Genomic DNA, 24,697 nt, shown 5'->3' on the forward strand with positions numbered 1-24,697 from the left:
AACACGTGCACGTCAACATTTGGAAAATACATTTATTTACAGAGCTCATACTGTAGAAGTCTAACGTTAGAAGCATCGTGTGCACAACAGTTCAGCCTCTCGGCAGAGAGGAGATCTGATGGGAAAGGTTTAGTCTGCAGATCTCAGAACACCTGTACAGAAGTTGACATGTGCAGGTTAAATATTCCAGGTGGTTGGTTATACAGTGTGTTAAACAGGCTCTCTCACTCAGATTCTCATCTCAGCAATAACTTGTTAATTCAAAGCCACGTTATTTACACATGAACAAAGGAGTTTGATACATTAGGCTTCACGTCTTATAAACCAAACTGTTTTGGTCAGTTCACTCAAATCAGAGCTCTATATTCATCCGTCCTAATATCTCAACATTTCAATACATTTGCCAGAAATTGTGGATAAACTTGAACATCTCCCTATATCTTTTCCACCGTTTCAAACCAATAAAATCCTACTTGAAGACTAAAAATCAAAGTGTCTGTACACCACTTGGGCAGGACAATAGGGCTCGGTATTTGAGTGAACTGACCCTTTAATTTCCATTCAGAAGTGCTGGCTGCTGCAGTGAGTCATCTTTAGTTACCAGTGTCCGAGGTCATTCAGAGAGAAGTACCTGAGTCTGACCTGAGCTGGTCCAAGCTCAGGCAACTGAAGTCCCATCATGGCAGGCCGAGGGGGTGGAGGGTATGAACTGCCTCTAAAATCTGGAGGCAACGGCTTTAACTCAAGTGTCCGTCTCCTGTAAGCGCTGCACTGAATGTTGAGTCAGGCACCAAGGTTTTCTAATATATGTATTATCCACACATCACGGCACAGTGCTCACCTGCACTGTGACGGGTGACAAGGCTTCAAGACACATCACATGACAGCGTTTTGAAAAGTAGAGATGAGGAATACTGGACGAAGCACGTGAACAAAGTAAACAGCTGTGTATCAGCTTCTGATCTGCGCTCGGCGTGTTCGCCGTTAGATAATCAGCTGCAGTGGCACAATGACGTGGCGAGGCTAGTTTTCTGTTCTGCGTCAGGATTCACATCATTTTACTGTTTGCTCACGAGTACATTCCTTATGCTCAACATTAGTCTTCTTTGAACATAAGCCACTATCATCAGCCAATGGGGTGCTGCGAAATAAACAATATAAAACAATTTGCATTTTTATAAAACTAATTACACATGCCCCACGTTTTAATTGTTTAAAATATAGTAGGTTTACAATAGTTAACGTGATTGCTGAAGCTCATCCACCCTGCAGTCGTACTCAGGAAACAGGTGTGTGTGTGTGTGTGTGTGTGTGTGTGTGTGTGTGTGTGTGTGTGAGACTGTGTGACTGTAACTGCACATCAACTGCTAACATGCTCCAGTCCGCACGTCTCCATCTTCACTTTAAGCCAGCGTCACAAAATGTCAGCGAAGAGTCACACCGGGGCGGTGAGAGGGGCGAGGTGTGGGGAGGAGGAAGAGGTGGTAATGAGGATGACACGATCAAAAGTCTGTTTCACCAGCACTTCCTGCTCACTGAGCTTTCATCCCATCCACCCCCTCAAGCGGAGGCGTGTAGTTCCTCCATCCATCTGTCCTCCCTTCTGACGGCCTCCTTTAGGCCTCTTCCTGCTCGGGGAAGTTGAGGATCTTGCGGTGAGCTTGCCTCAGGTACTGCTGCTGTTTGAAGTACACCTTAAACGCCCCCTTGATGGCCACAAAGGCGATACCTCCCTGTAGGTGGAGGAAAGCAAAATGGTGTTGAAAGTGGACTTAAAGACAGATTCAGCTCAACACATCAAAGCTCTCCCCCCACAGCGGACTCTAGGAGGATTTACTTTAATTTCACACCGACTATCACACACACGACTGCATCTCATAAACAAACATGCAGATGATTCCTGTCTGTTTCCTGCTCAGCTGTGACCAGGAATGCTAGAGCACTTACAGATATTTTGGTTAAAAAGGATCATTCAAGAGTAAAGGTGGAGGTTTCTGGAGAGTGAAGCCTTCCAACCCAAACAGGAAACTGGCTCATTTATGGCAGTCTGTCTGAACAAAGGTGTGTGGATGTCTGAACGGCCAACCTGAATGAATATTACAGTGTATCTAAATAATATTCAAGCCGGGGCTGTTCTTCCAGTATGTGCCTTTGAGCGCAAACAAAAAATGAATCCATTCAATCAGCAAATGTGATGACTCATTAATCGTCACAGGAAGCCTGAAAATCTTCCTTCACTTTGTTTTATATTAGTTGTGATCTTATGGCTGGACTGCTAGGGGCACTTTCACAATTTCTCGAGTACACGGTTAATAACAGACTAAAAAGCAATAAAAATGAATGCTTATAGTGATCGTTTACTCTAAATAAACAGTATTTACTGTTGAAAATTTAAAAGCTAAGACTGAATTTAAACTACAAAAATCTATTTAGAAGAAGAAAAGTGGAAACAATTTTTTGAATCCTGACCTCAATACTAACCATCCAAACCCGCCGAGCTGAGGGCCTTTAGATTAGGCAGGAGTGTCCAAGCTGTCAGTGGTTGTGATTGTGTAAAACTAAACAAACATGGGCTAACTTACTAACTCAAGTGTGTCGGAAAAGTAAACAGAGGCGTCCACACTGGCACTTTGACTAATACAGCATGTGATAAATACTGATGTGAAGTTTCAGTCGTCGCCACTCTGGCTCAACACAAAAGGAACGAAGCACCATCTTGTGGGAATATTCATTAATTGCGCTTTAAAAGTTAATTATTTACAGTGGTGTGTTTTTCTTTTTTGTCTCACAGTGATCGATCACGCCGAGAACAAATAAAGGTTTGACTGATGATGCAGCTCATCTGTTCGCTCTCCTTCCTGCAGGTTTGCTAGGTGAGGACAGAGTGTTCAGCAGTATCAGTGCAGCCCAGATCGCATGAGCCGCTCTGGTTACCTTTCTGTCCTCCCATTTAAGGTTTCTCTTATGTCTAAATGGCTCATACGATGCACAATTAGGCCAAATTAGAGGAGGTCGTTTACTCAATAGTAGGGCTAAAACAAGGGGGTGGATATACTAGTTGTTTGTACTCTGCTCATCGAATCCCCTGCAGAACTATTGCTACCGTCAGGTGAGTCATACGGCGAGTCTGGTTGGACCCACCAGGATGGTCCTCTGCAGGTTCGAGTTGACGCTGCTGAACATGAGCTTCCCCACGATGGTGGCAATGGTGGGGAAGACCAGGGCGCCGCACAGGATCCGTGTGGCTGACACATGGTCTGCCAAGGGGCTGGCCTCTGCGGGGATCCGAGGAACTGGACAGCCGATCCCTGCACACACACAAGTATTAGTTTTATTCCTGTGTAAACCTGAGGGCGCAGCTGCTGACACAGTTGAGTTTCAGAGGCTGAGGATTGATTTATTTATCTGTTTTGTGGCTGTGATGAAGTGAACACCGACCAGCTGCAGTGAGGATTTCTGTGATGGATGAGGAGACGGTGTTTGAGGTGTTAGTAACTCTCCATATTATTTGTTTTTGTCTGAAACTTTTCTGCTATCATCAGGTTATGATAATCAAGTTTCTGACTCAGCTCCTTACATGGTTTTATATTATTGTCCTTTGAAAAGACATCCTGTCTGTCCAGCAGTGATGGCTGTTCTTTAGCAGCAGCAGACATTAGAGCATCATCGTTTCATACTGACAGTTACACCTGAGTAAGGTTAGACTCACACAGTGCAGCATACACGTAACAAACACAATATAAACACAGATCCACATTCTCAGGATCAAACGTAAGGAGTGTGTCCTGACCGGGGAAGATGCTGTTGAGGATCTGCAGTTTGTTAGAGTACTTCCTCCACAGGCGCAGGACGTAGTCTTCCCAGCGGATCATCTTGCCGAGGATCAGCATGACAGGAATGGTGGGCAGCCCGATGAGAAGGAACAGAGGATCAGCCCGCTCCATAACATCCAGGCCCTCCTTATGGCCGACGACCTGGAGGAGGCACAGGAGATGGTCAGAGTGGCAAACAGCTGCACACAAGTATATACTAGATTTATCTAGTATATCTTTACCTGCATGACAGTGACTGCTCCATATGTGACAGCGGTCCAGTAGATGGAGCCCACCATGATGCCAGCTGCAGCAAAGGGGCCAGCCTTGGAGATGAGGCGGTCAGCCAGGTCCAGCACATAAACCACAGGACCTGATGGAGGCATCACCAGACTTAAGTCACAACTAAGAGAAATATATTTACCTATAACACGTAAAACTGTTGGCTAACATAAATATAACTGTTATCCGTAGTTTTAGAGAGCTACTTCAACCATTACTGCGTACTTCTGACTGAGAATCTGAACTTCAGGGATTATTATCCACTGATCTGATAATCCTCCTAATGTAATGATCATTTTGTGCATCAAAAGGTCAGGAAAATGTCCCTCATTATTTTCCCTGACAGCTCAAGTTGTCAAAATATCCTCATTTCCAACCAATTAGATGCATCTCTCTCCCCTCTACAGAAACAGGGTTACTGGGTGTGCTATGCTTGGAGGCACATTACGACAGTGCAGTGACATCAAAAGCAAACTTTCTTCCTCAGACTTTTCCTAAGTTTAAAGCAGGCTGTGTAAGGTGCACGCCTTGTTTTGCAGGTTTATTGACACTTAAGGAGGAGCTTCAAGGGCAGGGCCCACTGAGATTAAAAAGAACTGGGATGCCTCTCGACCAGCATGTAATAAGAAATTAATCTGAAGTTCAAACTTGCCTTTGGAGTAGTGACATCCCTGTCTGACACCAGGAGCAGGACCTTAAAAAACATCTCTGCTGCATTCCCGTCTCTTGCATTCTGGGCCCACTCGAGGGAAATCATGAAATATTTACAGGAAGGCAACCTGATTTCCTCACCCAGACAGAGCCATCCACATCCTATTAATAACTAGCCCAGGAGTCAGTGGGAGGGGAGCGGGGAGGCTGCCAGAGGGACTGAGCGCAAGACAGTGCTGGGCCTCTGTGTGCGTGCTGCTTTGGCACTTGGTAAACTGCAAAATTAGATCCACAGAGCACAGCAGTTTGGGCTTCCAGGCTCTGAAAAGCCTACACTCTCAAACACCTTACTATAATATCAGTGTTACACATGCACGGTTCTTATTTCCAGCAGACGGTGACTGAAATCCTACTTCAGACAGAGATACCACTGCATCTCTTCTCTAGTTTAGAAATGAAGCAGTCAAGTTGTTTCAGAAACAGTGCTGAGTCACTGCTCATTATGAAAGCAGGACTTTGTTCAAGAACACCTTTCCTCAGGCCATGTCAGCAGCTCACTGATAAATATATTGCACAGCAAGTAAAAAGAGCCTGATTGACCTTATAGCACAGAAAGCTGCCATCACTTAGAGTTAAGGACAGCTGGGGCGGTGGGTTACAGGCCGTTACTGGGAAAAGGATTACTGCCAGGGCCCAGTCAGACACAAGGACAGATTTCAAACAAACACCTGAGCAGATACATTTTTGAAGGAAGGGAAAGTGGTGACACATCTCTAACTACAACCTTAACAACATGAGCTTAGAGTAAAAGGACTCGGCTTCCTGAAATAACTCCAGGGGTGCCGTGAGGAGTTTTACAGTTTCTGGACTGGCTTCATTAAATTGTTTGTGCAGCCTGGCCACTATGAGGCTGGTGCCCGTAAGTACCTGCCACACGCGGCATACAATCCATCCACTGTTAGCAGTGCACGTATTTCTACAGCTGAGTGCATTCACTGTGCTGGTCTGTGCTAAATGTCTTTACTGCAGCGCTGCAGTCCACTTGTTGAGGAAAGAGCTCAAAGTGAGCGAGGTGCATTTATCACTTCTAAAGAGTATCTGAGTCTGAGACAGTTTTTAATGCAGCAGCTGTCTCTTATCTGCCAGCAGCCATTTGATGCTTTCAGGCCTCCTGTTACTGCACCCGTGTTTGCCTTTGGGACTGACCTCACAATGCTCGAGAGCATTAATATGCCATATTTTGATGACAGCACTGGGATCTCTTCCGCTTTCTCCGTGCCTAAGCATTACGCCATCCCGGGCAAAGGGGACTAGACTGCCCTTAATGGCTGCTGGTAGCAGATTCCATAATTAAGATTATTAAAAAAGGAGGGAGGGAGAGGAAAGTTAGGAGGGGGCCCCGTGCAACTGCAATACCTCGGTAGTGGGCACGCACATTGGCACGCTGTTCCAGCTCACTTGTTTACTCTCTGGGCTGAGTGTCAGAAAAGGAGCAGCAAGGACACGCCGTCCTCAGGAGTTATATAGCGAGCCAAATTAGCATGATGGGCTAGCTTTGGCTCTGCAGCAGCTGCTGGTGGGAGTGCAGCCAGAACAGCATATAGCTGCCCTGCTCTTTGAAGGCTGAAAAATGACTCTGCCCCCCCCCCTCCGGGGCTGTAAGCAAGTGAAAAACAATCAAGACCTGAGTTAAGAGAAAAAAATGATGTGTATCTCAGAATCCACCCACTCATTTGCTCCAAGAGCAGGCAGGGGTCCCCGCGCAGAGAGCAATACTGTGACCAAACCCTATCCAGCCTCTAGAAATGAGCTGGCCTCAGTGACCGGTCAGTGCTCCCCATCTCTACCCGTCCACAGATTTAACTCCATCCGCCCAGACTGAATGCTGTTATTGCTGGGCTGGAAAACTGATAGTATTCATTGGGTTCATTAAAACCAGAGCAAACACCGCAAAAAAGGAGTGCATCTAAGCTTTAACAGTTTTTGTGCATTAGGTGACCAAAGATACTGGGTCTCTGTACTAGACATGGCGTTGTATAATAAAGAGAACGAGGCTAGAATAAAAATTATGTGAGAGGAACACTGCAGCAATGATGCAGCAAAACCAAAAGCGCTGTACTCCTCCGCCTTGCTTTGAAGTGGACTAATGCCCAGCGTATCCTGCAGCCAGCGTCTCAAGTCCTCAGTCAGAACAAAGAAAAATCTCATGGAAATTCAAAGCCTGACAAAGCAGTCGTGTCAGTAAAAACCCTGCGTAACAAATCCAAATGCTTTGCAAATTCAGTCTGACCCAAGTCTGACGTCACGCGGTGCCACGAATGCAAATCCGTGAATCGCCACTTAATGTTTGCATGTGCTGCCCTGCTGGAAAGGACAACATGGAGGTACATCCTCTCCTCATCACCTAGAAACGCTGTGATTTCATGAATCCATCAGCAGCTCTGCTCATCTCCTCTGTCGCTGTGGGCCTTTGATGAGCTGCTCTGTTTGCTCTTTCCGTGACCCAATTTCACTCCCACCCCTCTCATCCAGACACATCCAACATCCCCGCACACCACCTCCGTCTGACCCTCACTAAAGGGATTTGGGGGTCGGTGGGTGGGTGGGGGTGAGGTAAACTCAACAAACACTGTGCACATAACCAACCACTACTCTACTATCCATTTCCTATTCAAACACTTTCAGCATTTAAAAAAATGCAAAAGTGAAAAAACAAAACCCCTAAAAACACATTTGCCTGCTGCTATAGTACATTGCAGGAAAAAAACGTCTTATCACACACACACACACACACACACACACACACACACACACACACGCGCTGTGGTGGACAGTGTGCTAACTGCAGCCTATTAATTCACTTCCAACTCTCAACCAGAAATTGGAATAAGTGGCAAAACAAAGTTTAGGCTACTTCGTCTGCAGAAATCTTCCCAAAACATCCTGAGGCTAAAACTCCACCACACATCCTCACAGTCTGTCATCTAAACTGAAGGGAAACCAAAGAAAGTTACATCAAAGGCAACACCAACCTCAGCAAATGAAGAGTGATGGTGGCACGCTGTTTCTGTGTCATTCTCCGAGGGCAACGTCACCCAGCAGATCAGAAACGAGGAAGCTCTTTCAAAATAAACCGCTGGCCTATCCATCACCATGCTCTAAACCACTTCAGTATTTGAACACATGACTAAAAAACAAACTGTGGAGTGGGCATCAGGAGACTGAGGGTAAACATTTAGCCACAAGTCACTTCTATGACTGACTTTTTTATAAAGAGCTGTCCAAAAATAACAAGCCGCAAAGCCATCATAATAATACGGCAGTGTGAGAAACACTGATGCAGTCAGTCTAAAGTGTAAATTCCACTGGCGCACTGTACAACAGAGGCTCAATTCATAAAGTGCCTCAAAGCCAGAACATGTGAGACACTAACATTAGATAACAAACATACTTATATATACAAAATTTCAATAAACAGCAAATTCAGATCAAACAGATCCATTAGGACAATTCTGATTTCACAAACAGAACGAGCAGGGCCTGTTACAGCCAACAATCCTAAAGATTGTTTAAAGAGAACTGAAACACTATGAGAAGTTGACTTTATAACTTACTGTATGGATATTTTGTTTCACTTTAACTCAGCTGCTACACATGCTGCACATGGACAAGACGTTACCACGTCAGAGCCCCAGTGAAAGCTAAACTATGATATCCATTTCTATCTGTATTCTTTTTATGCTTTGGGGCAGGGGTCTCAAACCTGTGGCGATTTCCTCCTCTGTCTAATGTGGCTCCCCATAAATCTAGTAACAGGAAAATGAACAATTTCCAACTGAACCTCAACAGCAGTGGCCAAGAAGCTGCAAAAAGGATTGAGAATTTAACTGGTTTAACAATGGTTTTGCAAAGATGCCATTCTTGGCCATTCTTTCCCCGTTCACATATTTTACAAAAATAAATATTCCTGAGGGAAGGGGATCAAACTTGTTTGTTATCCACTGATTATTTTGTCACAATTTCTACCAATTTCACAACCAACCTTGGTAGAAATTGCCCCATATTGGCTGCATGCTTTTGTTGTCTGCAGAAATGTTTCAAATTTGTGAATAAATAAAACTTGGTCCATAAAACTTTGTGCTACTGAATGTTTTTGGGGGTTTTTTTACTTCCAAGTACTGATTAACTGTGCTTCTAGGAATTGAGTCAATACAAATACAAAAGGGCTGTAGACACATTCACATATACCCAGCAACCACATTCCAATAATGAGCTCGTAGATAGAGGTCAGACAAACACTTGAGGTTGGAGAAGCATGCACAGAAGCTCAGCTTAAAGCACCAAAGTGAGTGACAGCACAGCATTGGTCACTATAAATATACATGAACCTGTTTACCAGTTGGGCCCAACCTGTTGCAGGCTAACACTATGTTTGCTTCTGTCTCAAATTTCAACGTCTCACTCTCTATGAAATGGCAATGGGCCAGAGGCTGATGGGTAACCAAGTGACAAGTATACAACTTCAAATATGCCCAAGTCTTCACATCCAGCAGCAAAACATCTAACAGATAAAACCAACTTTCCTGTGATGCAACTGCAGTGTGTTCTGTGAGAGTCATTCACTGTCTTAGAAAGTTATGAAGAGATCTGAGAAAGTGAGCTGTGAGCAGCTTGTGTCCAAATAAGCACAGCTCTGCGTGCTGTATCTTCACTGGTTGAGTCATAGCTTTTGAGAACAATCGAAGCCCTCGCCACTCTGACGTGTCGAGCTAATTGAGGCAGCCGCTGCTGGTCAGTCAGCGAGCACGCCCCTGTTCGTTGTCACAATGAAATGAAACATTTACCCAGATCGCCACAGAACTTATGCTGGATCTCGAGTAAATAAACTGAGGCAAGACAAACTCAACAGTTCCCAAAGTTTGGATACAGTTGCAGGCAGTGACTCAAACAGGAGTTTATTTACATGGAAATTTTCTCTGTAATTCTGCTTTGATGTTGACAACTGCCAGAAAGGCTGTATGAGAGCTCAGCAATACACTATATTAAATTTAGATTTGTGAACAAGAAATTTATCTCAGCTTCTCAGCATGGCGTGGGGCTATAAGTTAACGATCCTTATATTTTAACCATGCTGTACATCACACACTACTCTATAGGATCTAAAGCCTTTCAATTTTAAATGATCCTGAATATACCTGATCCTCATTTTGAAAATCTATGCCACAGACATAAATCACACATAGCTTCAAAGACTGGAGTACTGCAATCACTCAAAGTTTTGCAGTAGACCTTGAAAAACATAGCTGAAGGAATAATTATCCTCTTAATTTCCTCAAGCACAGAATCCTCTCAGCCCAACAAGACAACAAAAGCTAGTGACATTTCGAGGCCATCTCATCACGCTTCCACAAGGTTTTATTTTCAGAGAAATGCAACCCACCCAGTTTGGGAAAGACAATGAGGTATTCTGCATTGCACTGTGGGCAGGCTACGCGTGCTGTGCTGTTGCCTCGCTGTTTCTCGTCCACCCAGCGTTGCAGGCAGGTCTGGTGAACCCACTTGGTGGAGCCGCGGCAGCGACACGGGCGAACCCACTCTGCCGTGCGGTCATCTTCGTCCGTGGCAAAGCACACCCAGCAGCTCCTAAAACAAACACACATGCCCAAATTCAGGATGAGACACTGAAACAAACATGGCTGCAAAAAATAAATAAAAATACTAGCAGCCACCAGCTGTACCCCTCAGTCTCCTAGTAGACACACTTATGCCATTAATTTCAAAATCGTACGTCACCTTGTTCTGAAGTTATCGCATTCACAAGATTTTCAGAAAACTTACTCTGACCTTGAGGTGAAGGTCACTGAGGTTTGAACTCGTGTGAGATTTTTAGTAGATACACCTATGGTATCAATTCGAATCTCCTACATCACCTCATTCTCTGCGCCCCATCAGCCTTGTACAGCTGAAGGGTAAAAGAAAGACATGGTTGTAAATAGAGCTGCAAATATTGATTATTTTAGTAATCGAGTAATCTTATAATCTAATAATTCAGTGTCCAATCTAACAACCCTCAGGTCAGTGGCTCAGAGTTTAATGGCTAATGGTTTGGGGGTTTTTTGGCTTGTGAAAAAAACGTTGGTGTTTTTATATTTTTAAATATTAATGCAATTTAATGAATATAATGTTTTATAATATTTCATTTTTAATCTGAAAAATGTTACAAAAGTCTTGAAATTAATATAGTCTAGTACACCCTGTGCCCCCCTTTAGACTCACCCCTGTTTGCTGCAGGTATCTCATGTAAAATAGGATGGCTGCTGTCAGCCTTCATTAAGCTGTATCATTTAAACATGCTATCAGACCAAGTTATCAGTTCATCTGCATATTTTAATACAGCTTCTGGAGACTTGGTGCAGATTTTTCTCTGTGTAAAACAAACGGCAGATGATGGAGCAGCTACAAAGTGCTTTGATGAAGGACTCCTGCTAGCTCTTTACCAGTAATCAGAAATCAGCCGATCAATACATAAACCCTATAGGCAAACAAGCTGCAATGCTGACTGAATCAAGCATATCTGACAAGAAGTGTTCAATGGACACACAGCAGCTCAAACAAACAGGCCCTTCACCCTGCCATTAGAATACAAGACAATTTCCAAAGGATTGCATTTCAGATCACATCAGTGTCAGCTCCCTTTTCTAACAAGCATTGGTAAAAGAAGCAACCTATGCTCCACATATACCGATTCTCTACTTCCGTTGATCCTAGCCATAGCTACACATTTCTGACTTTGACGCCAGTATTATTCACAATGCTACTCATACACTGAATCAACAGGTCAGTGTTCATTTTGACAGCTGATTTTATTTGAATTCTTTTTAGTTTTACTCAAACTATAGTATTATTATCCTAAATCTAAAGTGATTCAGTTGACTAAAATATAAAGTGTGAAAGCTTGTTGTGTTTTTACTGGTGAGAGTGAATCCACACAGTTTACAAAGCATCTTATTTTCCTTGACTTCAAATGTGAAATGTGGGTATATCTCCACTCTTCTCTTCCTCCCCAAGCTTGTCTTGTTGTTGTTGTGAGAAAAAAAAAGTAATTGATGAAAACTATGACAACGTAATTCAAGCCAAACCACATTTTATACCGTGACATCTTCCTTCTCTGTTCCCTTACATACAGAGATGGGAGTAAACCTTCTCTTTACCTCTTAGGAAGGTTCTGCCGGTCTTTTACAACCTTACCCTCCTCCACTGCAAAGCAACGCAACATGTGCAAGACAATTTGATATCGAACTTCCCTGACCTTAACAAAGCACATCACCTAGTGTGACATATTGCATTTCCATAATTAATCAGCAACGTGCGACTGGCTGGATGGGTCACCGCCAGGGTGTCTCACTGCATATAGCTCAGTTTGAGAATCCGCAGAACCTTACTTCAGCTGCCATCAACTCATGAAAACCTTCACAGGTTAGATCTGAATAATTGATGTAAGTAAATCAACAGCATGTCTAGAGTCTCGACTCCGCCAAGCTCAAGGGAGTTCTACTGGTTCTCCGGTTGCAACAGTATACTGGTTTTCAAGTATTAACATGATATGAAACTTGATGGCTATCATACCATGAACATTTGCCTATGAACAGTATCTTGCTGTGCGCATCTCCTTTCCTCATTGACAACCTGTCAAACAACTTGCGCCACACATGCACATCCGGAGGAGAAATGTCAGCAAGAAACAAGGCTGATGCCACCGATCTGCGCTGTCCGCCTGAAAAGAACCTAAAAGCAGAGTGCAATTACTTTAGATATCCCAAAATAATCAGCTCTCGTGGATTTGTTTATCGGCGAGAGGGGGGGTCCTTCCAAATTATTCCTCTTATTGATACTGTCTGGGGTACATATCATATCATCAAAATATACCGATTATGGTTTTCTAATCATCCATCCATCCACTTCCGCTTATCCTTTTCAGGGTCGCAGGAGGCCTGAGTCTATTCCAGCTGTCTTAGGGCGAGAGGCAGGGTACATCCAGGACAGGTTGCCAGTCTGTCGCAGAGCTAACAGATAGACAAAGACTTCTATTTGGCAGTTTGCAGAAATGAATGAAAACCACTTAAAATGTGGTTTTAAAAACTGGAAAATGTTTAGGTTTTTTTTAAACTAGCCTGTTGCCAGGTGATCCACTGGTTTGGTAGCTGACTGCTGCCTGTGACCCATTTGTGTGTGAGATTTATGATCTCATTTTCATAATTACTCTGAACCTTGAACAGCTGGCATTTCACTGGATGAATGAAAAAATGATTAGTCTACACACACCTCCCATAAATCTCTGGCATACAAAACACTGATTAAGAACGCCCCCTTCCCACCCATAGTTTGTGATGATCTAATTTTGGTATCATTCACATTATGAATTATTTGTGCTCAGAATTCTAGCAGATTACTTTCCAAAGGTCAACCCAACAGTAAGACACCTAACCAAAGCACACTGCAAAAGAAGGTGCCTGTGTCTGACCTGATAAGCTGTAGCTGCAGTTTACTCTTCCATTTCCTGTTTTTAAACCACAGGTATAACAGGAACAGGGAAAACCTGTTTACTCTCACAAGGAAGTAAAAAATGTTTCTTACACCAGGAATTTTAGAAACACCCCCCCCACCTCAGCTCCATTTGTTGAATCCCTTCATGGCATGCAGAAGTACTATTTTTTTAAAAAAGAACGTCATTGCATGCATTGCAGGGATGAAGCATGGAAACAATTGTGACTTTCCTTAACTTTAGTCAAGAGAGGGGGAAAGTAAAACTGGTTAGCTTAGAGCGACATTTTCCTTGTTGACCACCACTAGCAACACTCAGCATATCCCTATGTAACACCATAATGGATGCCAAATCTGTGGACTCCCACCACCATACTGAGAGCTAGATGTGCTCCATTACTGGGGCCACAGCAGAGTAGGGGGGGGGGGGGGGGGGGGGGGGGTCCTCTGTCAAAGACAGCATGACCAACATTTGAATTATTTGCTCAGGTAGCTACCTCCAATGAATTATTTGTCAATACCCCCCTGGTGTTGAATAAAATATGACAACGCAGGAGAGGACAGTCCAGGTCGAGGTGATCAGATGACATGTCAGTGAGAATGTGTGGTGTGATGGAAACATCACCCCCCATTCAAGATCATATCTACAGTCTTTACTGCGGTTCACCCTATAGCTGACCCCTCCCTATGTATGTGTACTGGCATCACACTACTCAATTTAATTCAAATAGGGTTCTCGCATTGATCTGCAATGCAAAACTGAAAAAAACAAATATAAAAAATGCATCATAGGAATTTATGTGCGACACCACGGGATCTTCAAAGACACTGCAGACTGAAAATGAGGCTGCCGTTTAAAATAAAAAAAAAAAAAAAAAAAAAAAAAAAAAAGCGATGATGAGACGCCGAGTAGAACGGTGGACAGACGTCTCCACAGAAACACGACAGCGGAGAACAAAACCCATCTCTACCTTAGATTCACTGGCTCTTGTTCCTGTAACCCAGCCCCAGAGCATGACAGAACCTATTACAACAGCAGTGAAACACTATCTTCTGTGCGAAACCTTAATCTCTGGCTTGCCGTCGCCTCAGCCCTGTTTAACAGAACAGTCAGCCAGATAAGCCAAAATGACGACTGCATACTGAGAAATCCTGTGCAGTCTGATATATTAAAAAAAACAAAACAAAAAAACAAAAAAAAACAAAACAGGCTTGTATATCAGAATGCAACAATTTTCTAAATATGTTAACCCGATATGCAATGAAAAGATCAATTTTAAATGTTGAAACGATGATGTAAAATCTGCAGATTGACATGCTGAATTATTGCTAATAAAGTTGCTGAAGGACTTTCAAGAACATAGAGACTCGATGATGGCGACGTGCCTGAAATCCACTGAAGGAAGGTGACCTCCTGTATCACCAAGTTATTTACATGTTAAACAGGCAAACTCATGTGGGTCTCTGCTGTTTTTACAATAAAGCTTTAATCCACCTAATGCACAGAGACTGCTTTGAAACTTCAAGGGCAGGCAAGCAGCAATGCATATTATCATTTTTATTTCGGCAGTTATTTTGAAAACCCTTCAAGCTCGCGGGATCAAAAGAATGTGCAGCACAGAGGCACTGTGGACACTGTCACGTGTTTCACCTCAGCTGTGGATTTTATTCTGATAATAGAAGAAAGCTCCAAGATGACACAGACATGGCCATGATGTGATTGACACTGAGATATTAAGGCCACTCTTAATATTAGTATTAAGTGTGACTTTCTCATCGTCTCACAAGCCAGGCTCCTGTCCTCAAGAAGAGCATAAGCCACCCCACAAAGGCTCCTTTAACTCAGCAATGATCATGTGGCTGTGGGAAATCACAATGTTGTCTTGTCCAAGCTGGTCAAATAACAGCTCAAAAACTTTGTGTGTCAGTATCAAGTTAACCCTCTGGGGTCAATAGACGAGCCAGTATGTCCAAATCACATACCCAATTTAAAATTCCATAGCAACAAGATGCACGCCAAGTCTCCATTTCAACTTGTGTTGAAAGTGCAGACTTCAAACTACATGCTAGTTTTTAAATTCTGTATGTATAAAATGCTTTTTTCTGAATACTATCGCAACGGTAAATACGGCATTTTGTAAGGACAGCGAGTTCTTGCGAGAAAAACAAAACAAAAACACACATGACGCCTCTTTTCCATTTGTGGAAAAATTTACAATGTCAACCAATCAAAAAAATAATAAGGTGACACGTGACATTTGGTTGTTTAGGAAGAGTGATGGCAGTGAGAGAGCGAGTGAGAGAGTGAGGGATTTGGATAGCGATTTTTAAGACGAGAGAGATTTGTGACGTTTGGTGTGTTTGGAATATTGCTTGTGTGTTTTGTTGTCTTGTGTATTCAGTGTATTGCGGTTGTTTGAGTGTCAAAACAATGAGGGCACTACTTTCCAGCCAAAAAGCCACCAAAGGCAGATCGCAATGTAAACGCTGTTTCCAGGAGAAAAAACACGAGGTGTGTTGTCAGGTCTTCAGGTTTTAGGCCTTTCATGTGCTCTTAAATTTATCTTTTAAATTTATATTTGCATTCCAAGTTATGAAAACGATATGTTAAACATGTTTGTGGTTGAGTTCTTTGCGATTTTAGACCAACTGTGTTAATGCAGTATACCAAAACGAAAAAAAACATAAGGGTAACTTCACACATGTAAGGTTGTGCTGAAAAGAATAATATCAAACAAGGCCGCGTAAATACTTTTAAAGGTGAAATATAAATGTACTATCAAAAGTAGTGAAAAATAGCCAATTAAACCCTGGACGCCAGAGGGTTAAACAAGTCATTAGCTGGAATAATGACTCTAAAAGTCTCCATGGTTTTAGAGTGATGGGTCTTTAATAAACAAGTCTGATAACATAACACAGTGTCCTCCTTTCAATATTGTGCAACTGAATGTAGCAATTTCAGCTTCTAAAAATACCAATACCAATCAACACTTCAATGACAGTCTCTGGAAAAACATTTCAATCATTACAGATATTTTATTAGTCTGGGGCTTATTTATATTAATGTCCAGTGTGTAAGAGTCTGACATGAAACACAGCAGAATCTCAAATTTAAGCAAAGTTCACTTCAATGAAATATCAAACAAAGAAACTATTACAAACTGAGGGCACTACCTAAGAAAAAAATGCATGTGCTTTTAGTATCGCCACAAAGCACTGTGATCTGTGGTGTACGACAAAGCAAAAGGACTTCATGCTTTAAATAGCCTTTGAGTGGCTTAAAGTTAACACACACACAAAAAAAAAAAAGCCAAGTGGTGAATTACTCCACTTTATTAATAAAAACCTTTTGCAGTGACGTGCCACAGATTCAATGTTTAAATGTAATTTTTGATGGTACATAAAAAGCTATGAAGGCTCAAACAGCACTGAGAAAGCATTGCTTTGGGGCAAACAACATATACAGGATATTCTCGTTAGTTTGTGATAGAGCTGGGCGATAGAACGATAACGATATGTATTGCGAAATAAATTTTTCTTGATAGAAAAATTAAACTATTGCGATAGACCTCGCCGCTCTTGTCCTCTTTAAAAAAAAAAAAAAACAGCCAATCCAAATTAAGTAGTGCAAAGCCGAACCAATCACAGCCGCAGTGTCACGTCACGTAACTTGTTACGTACAGCACAAGTGCCATGCCGCACATGTGTATTTGTTTTGGGAAGCAGCCAGCTGCCGTGCCGCCCGGGTAATGGAGGAAATGAGTGTGCCGACTAGAGAAAAATCAACCGAGCGTGACCGAAGAGAAAACAGATGATGGTTCCAATGCTGGAGAGATTGTCGAACGGGAGAGCCATAGAAGTTCTGTAGTGTGAAGGTATTTCGGCTATTTCAAGTCTGAAAAAAACAGAGTAGCGTTCACTGTAAATTGTGCTGAAAGCAAGTCTGGAAATACAATAAACCGGTGCATGCTCAATCTCTGACTGGAAGCGCTAATTCGTCATTTGGCTTTTGTCAGACTAAAGTAACTGTTAAAACGGTTTGAAAAGCTCAGCTATACAACTAGGGCTGCCACGATTAGTCGACTAGTCACGATTATGTCGACTATTAAAATCGTCGACGACTAATTTAATAGTCGACGCATCGTTTGAAGCTTTGTAAGATCACAAAAGACGCAGGAATGAGTAGTAGGATTTAAGAGTGTAATAACGGACTGAAACAGAAGATGGCAGCACTGCATGTACAAGGATGCCAGCTGCCGTTAAACCCCGAAGAAGAAGAAGCTGTGTCCCAGAATTCATAGCGCAGCCCAGCGCAGTTGTCAACAATGGCGGCAGCTAGTTAGTTTTAACTTTACTCCTATTATTCTTTCTGGGTCACAAAATAAACGTTTAACATATTTTCAGGCGAGAATGTAGCTGTGTAAACCTCAAATATCTGCTCAGTTTATCAAGACACCACATATTTTCAAAAGCGCTCCCACGTTTTCGGAGACGTCTGTTACCCACTAGCTCGTTAGCTAGGCGGGGGCAAGGCTAACTAGAGCCGTGAGAACACCGGACTCCCGGCAAATCGTTTTCAAACCCACCGCCGTCTTTCGCTAGTCAGGTTAAACATATATATAAGTCACTTAGATAACTTAAAAATGTTATTGTTTGGCTTTCTTTATGTAACCGAGGACAAGGGATGAGTAAACGGGGCAAAGAAATAATTGATCATTTATTTATTACATGAGTTAAACATACAAATTCCCAGTCGTTTCCAGACAGGACTTACAACACATCCTGCTGATATCCCAGCTGCACATGAGACTTACCACACAAACTGTGCGAAATAACACTACAACCCGTCACACCCCGCTTAGTGACACTGCAATCGTGGCACACACTGCAAACAATTCGGGTCTCAGCGCAGCTGGGAATCAGTGCTATGTATGGCCTGTGATCTGAGAGATAAAGGGAAGTGGCACAAACAATTAAAATAAAAAAAGGACAGCAGAGACAGCACAGCTGAAAAACAAACAACATTATCAATTAAAATATTACCCAATAAAATAGCAATTTTATAAAACCATTCAAAATCATGAAACTAAAACAAACACTCAATATACCTACAATATTGATCAGTTTCCCTGCGTGCAGTCGATCTAGGGCTTGATCAATTCTTCTATTAAAATTCGTGGTCACACTAAAAAAGTCCAATGACACATTAAAAATAGGCACATGCAATAGCAAAAGATCCAAACAAAAAAATGGCAAAAGTCTCTTACCGACAGTATACCCACTCGCACCTGAGTGAATTAATTGCCTCTGGTTTTTTCCACAGAAGAGCGCTGACTTCACCCCACACACCCACTACCTTTTCACAGCTCTTCAGCCAATCACCTGGCAGAGAGCAACAAACTGCCAGGTGACACTTGTTACATTTAGTATTTTATTTGTTCCTGAGTAAATCGGTTTGGCTGAGATTAAAGTTATAGTTTTTGCACAGCTAAAACTGTCAAGCAGACAGCTGATTATCAGAAGTGTGAGACGCTGGAGAATATACTCCGGTGTCCTGTTATATTTTAGAAAGCAAGGAGTTTATTAAACTTCACCGAAACAATCTGCAAATTTCATTAAAAATTAATAAACTACCATCTTTTCTTTATTTTTAGTTAGCACAAACACTTCAAGCTGTAAGCTAATGATAGTTATATAAGACCAGATGCTGCTGGTGCAATAAGCTGTACGCTGTACGTCCAATGGATGATGATCTGATTAGTCGACTAATCGCAAAAATAATCGGTGACTAGTCGACTATCAAAATAATCGTTTGTGGCAGCCCTATATACAACAAGGAGAGATTGAGAATTTCCTTTTAGTTCTCAGTTTATTTGATATTGACAAAAGTTAGTCAATTCTGTCTGTTCTTCTGTAAAACAAACTAATATTTATTTCTAGAATTAATATTTTGTTTCTAAGTGGAACTGACAATTTAGTACCGGTAGTCTGTTTTGTTTGTTCTATTTTGAAACTTAAACGCTTTAGCGGCTGCCTTTTGTGTAGTTTGCAATATTTGCCTTTATTTATCTGAAAAAGTCTCATGTTCCTTAAGTACATCTACCCTGTTGAACTTATTATGGGAAATAAATATTTAAATCAAAACAAGCTGCTGATTATTTCACATTTTACTTGTGAGCAACGGCACATTTAAATCTTACAAATATAGTTATTTGGCTTATATCGTGATATATATCGTTATCGCCTGAAATGAAAAAAACATATCGTGATATGAAAAAAATCTCATATCGCCCAGCTCTAGTTTGTGATTTAAATAACTCTGCCTGTTATCTAAACCAGCTATCTTAAAATGTGGCATGAGCTTCCACTGGCATTAATGCTGGCTAATACAGCTTATTTATGCAAACTGTGGGTTACCAAGGAAAGACATGCTGACCAGCCACTGATTTGTTTCTTGGAACATGTCATTAATCTACTCCATGCAAACAAAATAACAAAGTCTCTGCAGTTGTTTTCCATTAAAAGGAAAAAAAAATCAAATCATCACTCAACCGTTTGAAAAGGTCGAAAAAGAGCCTGCAGAAGCTGACAATGTTCCATATTAAAACTGCAAAATCATGACTGTAAGGTCAGTTGTTCTTAGCGCACGCACAGCACATATTTATCGACCCATTCACGCAGAGATCAATGGGGTCAGCAAGAAAAGAATAAAACATGTAGGTTCTGTATAAATAAATAAATGTGGATTAAAATGTGCTTCCTACTTCCATTTGTGAAACACTGCATTGCAGAGGCAGCTGGCTGTTTGTGGCAGGTCCAGATAAGAGCCTCTGGAGCCTCATGTTTGTCAGTGATAGAGGCTGGGTACACAACTGTCTAGGAGTAAGCAGACATGACATACATCTTCCTGCCTTTGGCTACTCAAACATTGCACGGGTTATTGCCTCTGCTACGCACCAGCAGCACACAGCTAAAGCACGTTTCACAATGATCATGGGCCCTTCCTTTCTTTCTGCCACTGTACTATGTTCCTGGGAAATGATTTCAAAGTCCAATGTTCAATATTGACTCAATATTGCTGCGTTACTTGTGTGCCAAGTCTTTTACAGACTTGCATGACTTGGCCTTTTTCACAGACATTTTGTAACCCTAACAAAACACTCCTACAAATCTCTGACTTGGATTACTTTGTATTTCAAAACATATCACAAAGCAAGTGCTGTTGTTGACCGATCTTTCTGGGCAGATGAGATCCCAACTCTGAAAAGGTGATTTAACTGATGGCCGCGAGACGCCAACTACCCACTCAGGTTTGTTCAGCTGATTAAATTTTTACTAGAATTGTTGAATTGAGTACAGTACGAATAAAGGCCACCAAGTCAGTAAACTAAAATAGAGTTTTCCCTATTGTACATATGCAGGGGTTTTTAACTAAAAACTTGGTGATGTAAGAAATCACTGCAAATGAGAAAGTTTATCTGGCAGCAGGAGCCAAACCTACACGACATCACATCAACCCACGGCCACCAACACAATGCTCCAAACACATGCAAAATTTATACTTCTTTTGTGTCTCATTAAATGTCTCTTAGGCTACGTTCACACTGCAGGTGAAAACGCATCAAATCCGACTTTTTTGACCCTATGCGATCCATATCCGATCATCAGCACAAATCCGATATTTTCAAATCCGACCTGGGTCACTTTTGTATGTGGTACTGAATCCGATACATAGCTGGTGTTTTAGAAAGCGACTGCTGTTTGAATGGTCATGTCGCATGAAATCCGTCTTTTACGTCACTGACACAAGACAGACGCCAATTATCAGCGCCCAAGAAGACATCGTGAACGCTTCCTGGCCATCCAGTGTAGATGTCAGTGAAACTGTTGGGAAGACAATGTTGGAGAAACGTGAACATTTTATTTGTACTGTATAATCTGCAGATTCTGACAGAAATCTGCAACTATCCTTTGAAGCACTACTCCTCTCTAAAACAGCAATAACGATAATTATTAGGCCATATGTAAATACCAAAATAACTTTATAACTTAAAGCAAAATTGGGAAACGTAAAGTCCGAAACAAGTCTTTATATTAAGGGCCATCAGTCAATACTGTTTGCTCTGGGTCTAAACAGAGTGTGACGTCTTCTTTTGCGCATGCGGGCTGCTTTGAGGGTTCACACTAGAGCGTGTTTGCTGTTACATTTTATTTGTAGTGTGAACAAGCAGACAAAAAAAATAAATAAAAAAATCGGATTTGATCAAAAAATCGGAACTGAGCATTAAGACCTGTAGTGTGAAGGTAGTCTTACAGTATATAAACCTGTTAGGCGAGTTAAGCTTTAACCTCATTACTTAAACTACAATATGGTAGGTATTTGCAAAGCAAAAGTATAGCTGCTTTGACAGGGAAATTGTTTAACTTCTGTTTTAAGAATTGCATCATGAATTACACTTTGCCACGTAAAGTTATCTTTTCTCTTAATCCTTTATAAGCAATGACTAAAAGCAATTCGAAATGCTGAAAGTAAGATAAAAAAAAAAAAACAAAGTTGAACACAAGCTGATTAATTCTTTCCTGAAAAGGAATTAACTTGTCGTTGCAGGAGTTTGGCAGATCACAAATATTGAAAATGCCTTCAAGGTGAGGATCTGAAGGCAAACTATAGGGAAGCTGTGTCTATACTAGAGAATAAAAGTACCTTTGATAAAGTGTAGACCTCATACAGCTTCAAGTGAACTAAAAGCTTTCTATTCTGTGGCTTTACACTCCATAATGCCACTGAAGTTCGGCCTGTTGATAAACTTCGACTCTGTCATGATGAAAGTGAAAGGAGACCCTTTTTGACCAGAATGCTGCCTGACAGAATCCATGGTTGAACTTCTTCTTTCTGTTGTGAAATATCCCAGCTATGACATGGCGATAAAGCATTGATGAAAATATGTTTAAGCAGACTTGCTTTGCTGCTGGCTACAGAAACAGCTTCTCATCAGTGCCCCCAGGGTGGCTGTGGCTACAATGTAGCTTACCATCACCAGTGTGTGAATGTGTGTGTGAATGGGTGGATGACTGGATATGTAAAGCGCTTTGGGGTCCTTAGGGACTAGTAAAGCGCTATATAAATACAGGCCATTTACCGTTTACCATTTATATCTGCTTCCAATTACGTTTGCGTCTGTTGACGCTGATTGTACAACATAAAATGATTCCCCATGATGTAAGTGTTTTGTATTCTTTTCTTTTATATGAGTGTATATAGTATATGAACTTGTGGAGTTCTGATCTTGCTCCTCAGTTACATTCACGTGTTCTCCTTTTGTTCTACTTGACCGCAAACATTTTAGAGCACCCTGTATCTGATTTTCGCTTTTGTACAAGTACGTAAAAACAAACTTTGTTCAGACATCTTACTAAAGAAAAGATTCTCCTCGAAATTAATCAACGTTTCAGCTGCCACAGAAATTACATTCAGTGTCTGATGTAACACAGATAAGCAGGTTTGTTCTGAACTATGAACGTGACATTTTCAGGTATTTTACTGGACGCGGGGTCCTGCCTAAGGGTCAATAGTTAATAAGCCAAATATTTGGACATTTCTCCATGGCCTTATGAATTGTATCCAGTTTGAGAACACAAAAGAACTGGCCATAGAAAGTTAGAGTGATTACTTAACACAATATCCACCAATTCATTGGCAGAGCTAGGAGTCCAGGACTTCCTTTGTAAACTAAAAATACCCTGGCCAGGCAAACTTAATGATATCCAGAGCTGAGTTGAAAGTTCGTGTCCTGTTAAAAAATGATAGTGTCTCACTTAAAGCCTAAATTGGGGGACGGTATTCTGACAATACCATCCCACAATTTTTCTTGACGACTGTTTTGTTTTGAAGTTTAGCTATGTGGCTGCCATTAGCATGCTAGCCCCAAACTTGAACTCACCTGTCCAAATTCTGCTGCATGCCAACTGCGTTCTGTTCCGCCATTGTCGTAGAGGCCAAAAAGGTTCAGATGCTGTCTTCTTGGAGGAAATTAATTGCGTTACAGGTAAAACATTCGAAATTTAGTACTCGTTAATTTGTTGCAGCTAAAGTCGACGTAGAAAACCCCCCACAAAAAAACAAAAAACACCTGCTAGCAAGTTAGCTGTTGAACTAATGCTAACAAGCTACATAGGCCTTCGTCGAGATGCGGCGCAACACCCGCAAACGAACCGGTATTTTTTTTAATCAAAAAGATATTCCTCCTCCGCCGCCGCAGTCTACGTAACACTTATATGCGTTCGATAGGCTATTTCGGGCAAAATTCTTCTTTACATCTGCCACGGCCTCGTTTGGCGTGACCGTTTGACTCCATTGACAGGCTGTCTCTGAGGTAACGCAAAGACACCACGTCGGTGCGCATCTACGTAATCAAAACAAAGCAAGCGCCGCAAAGGCGAGCATGGGAAATGTAGTTTCACAATGTCCCTCTCTCTCTCTCCTCTCGCTTTCTTTATCTCTTCGCCGAATGCCCAAATAAAAGCTCTGAATCATCTCCAGAGTTGTCAAGAAAGACTATTAGAGGTGTATAGCCATCACTAGTACGCACTGCGAATGTAGTTATTCCCGTACGCACATGCGTGTACGCGAGTGTGAACCACGACAAATGCAATAATGTGACAAATACGGTCCAATAATCTCAGAGAGGAAACCTCATCCATAATGTGATTGCGTGAGAACTGATTATACATATTTAGAAGACAATCTGTGAATGTGAGAACATATTTTTAAAATATAATGTTTTTCTATCCTTTGTGCTCGTTTGTTTTCCTATAATGTGCCTGTTTAAAAAAAGTATACAGTATAAGTTACACTAAATTCAATGGAACTGACAGACAGAAAGACAGACACCTTTGCTTACCGGCCACTTTATCGTTTGAAACTACAACTCCCAGCAGGCTACTCGCCAGCGTCCATGCGCCGCAGTCAATCAGCTGTTCAAGCAACTGCTGACTACCTCGGCACAAGGGTAGCTCGTTTGTCATATCTAAACCCAGACGAGGCAAACAAGAAATATCTTTATTTACAGAGTCCCCAAAAGGTGAACGATAAAGGTAAATTCAAACTTCATGTTAGGCAAAGAGAAAACCAGGCTGTGTGTGCATGCTGTTTTGTCGTTTTTGTGGAGGGAGGGGGAGCATGTGGATTATACAGAGGGATTTCAAGACAAGACAGCTTGATGAAATGTATATCGGGTGCCTCGATCAGCGCGATAAACAGGCAGCTGAAGGGTCAGGTTTTGCCTTGTGTGTGTGGTAAAGAGCCGGTGAGGTGAGCCACTGTACAGCCTACTGATTGTGCTTCTTTGATGACCTTGGAATCGGGAGATCCTGGAGGAGAAAACACGGATTAACTGGTGGGGTGGGTGAGA

The 24,697-nt window shown here is 41.9% G+C and overlaps 2 protein-coding genes across 6 annotated transcripts in view; one reads left to right on the forward strand and one right to left on the reverse strand.

The window, feature by feature from the left end:
• Window positions 1-18: 18 nt before the first annotated feature.
• marchf5 (membrane-associated ring finger (C3HC4) 5) lies at window positions 19-23,947 on the reverse strand. Its single transcript, XM_085297539.1, has 6 exons — window positions 23,228-23,947; window positions 10,186-10,388; window positions 4,055-4,185; window positions 3,791-3,974; window positions 3,142-3,308; window positions 19-1,733 (listed from the first exon to the last, which is right to left on the reverse strand). The coding sequence occupies exons 1-6, from the start codon at window positions 23,269-23,271 to the stop codon at window positions 1,617-1,619; spliced, it is 846 nt and encodes a 281-aa protein (XP_085153665.1). The 5' UTR covers window positions 23,272-23,947; the 3' UTR covers window positions 19-1,616.
• Window positions 23,948-24,259: 312 nt separating this feature from the next.
• Window positions 24,260-24,697, forward strand: part of cpeb3 (cytoplasmic polyadenylation element binding protein 3) — a 37,394-nt gene continuing 36,956 nt past the window's right edge. Inside the window, exon 1 of one of the 5 annotated variants that reach the window (XM_085297546.1) lies at window positions 24,260-24,380. The gene's annotated coding sequence lies outside the window, so the exon portion shown is untranslated. Of the gene's footprint in view, window positions 24,381-24,575; window positions 24,688-24,697 lie in introns of those variants that run through there. The other 4 variants (XM_085297548.1, XM_085297551.1, XM_085297547.1 and 1 more) reach the window with 4 other exon arrangements.

Source organism: Mchenga conophoros, linkage group LG13, assembly GCF_057382185.1.
Source record: "Mchenga conophoros isolate Kocher_MC1m ecotype Shallow Benthic linkage group LG13, M_conophoros_male_GT1.1, whole genome shotgun sequence".
Taxonomy (NCBI): domain Eukaryota; kingdom Metazoa; phylum Chordata; class Actinopteri; order Cichliformes; family Cichlidae; genus Mchenga; species Mchenga conophoros.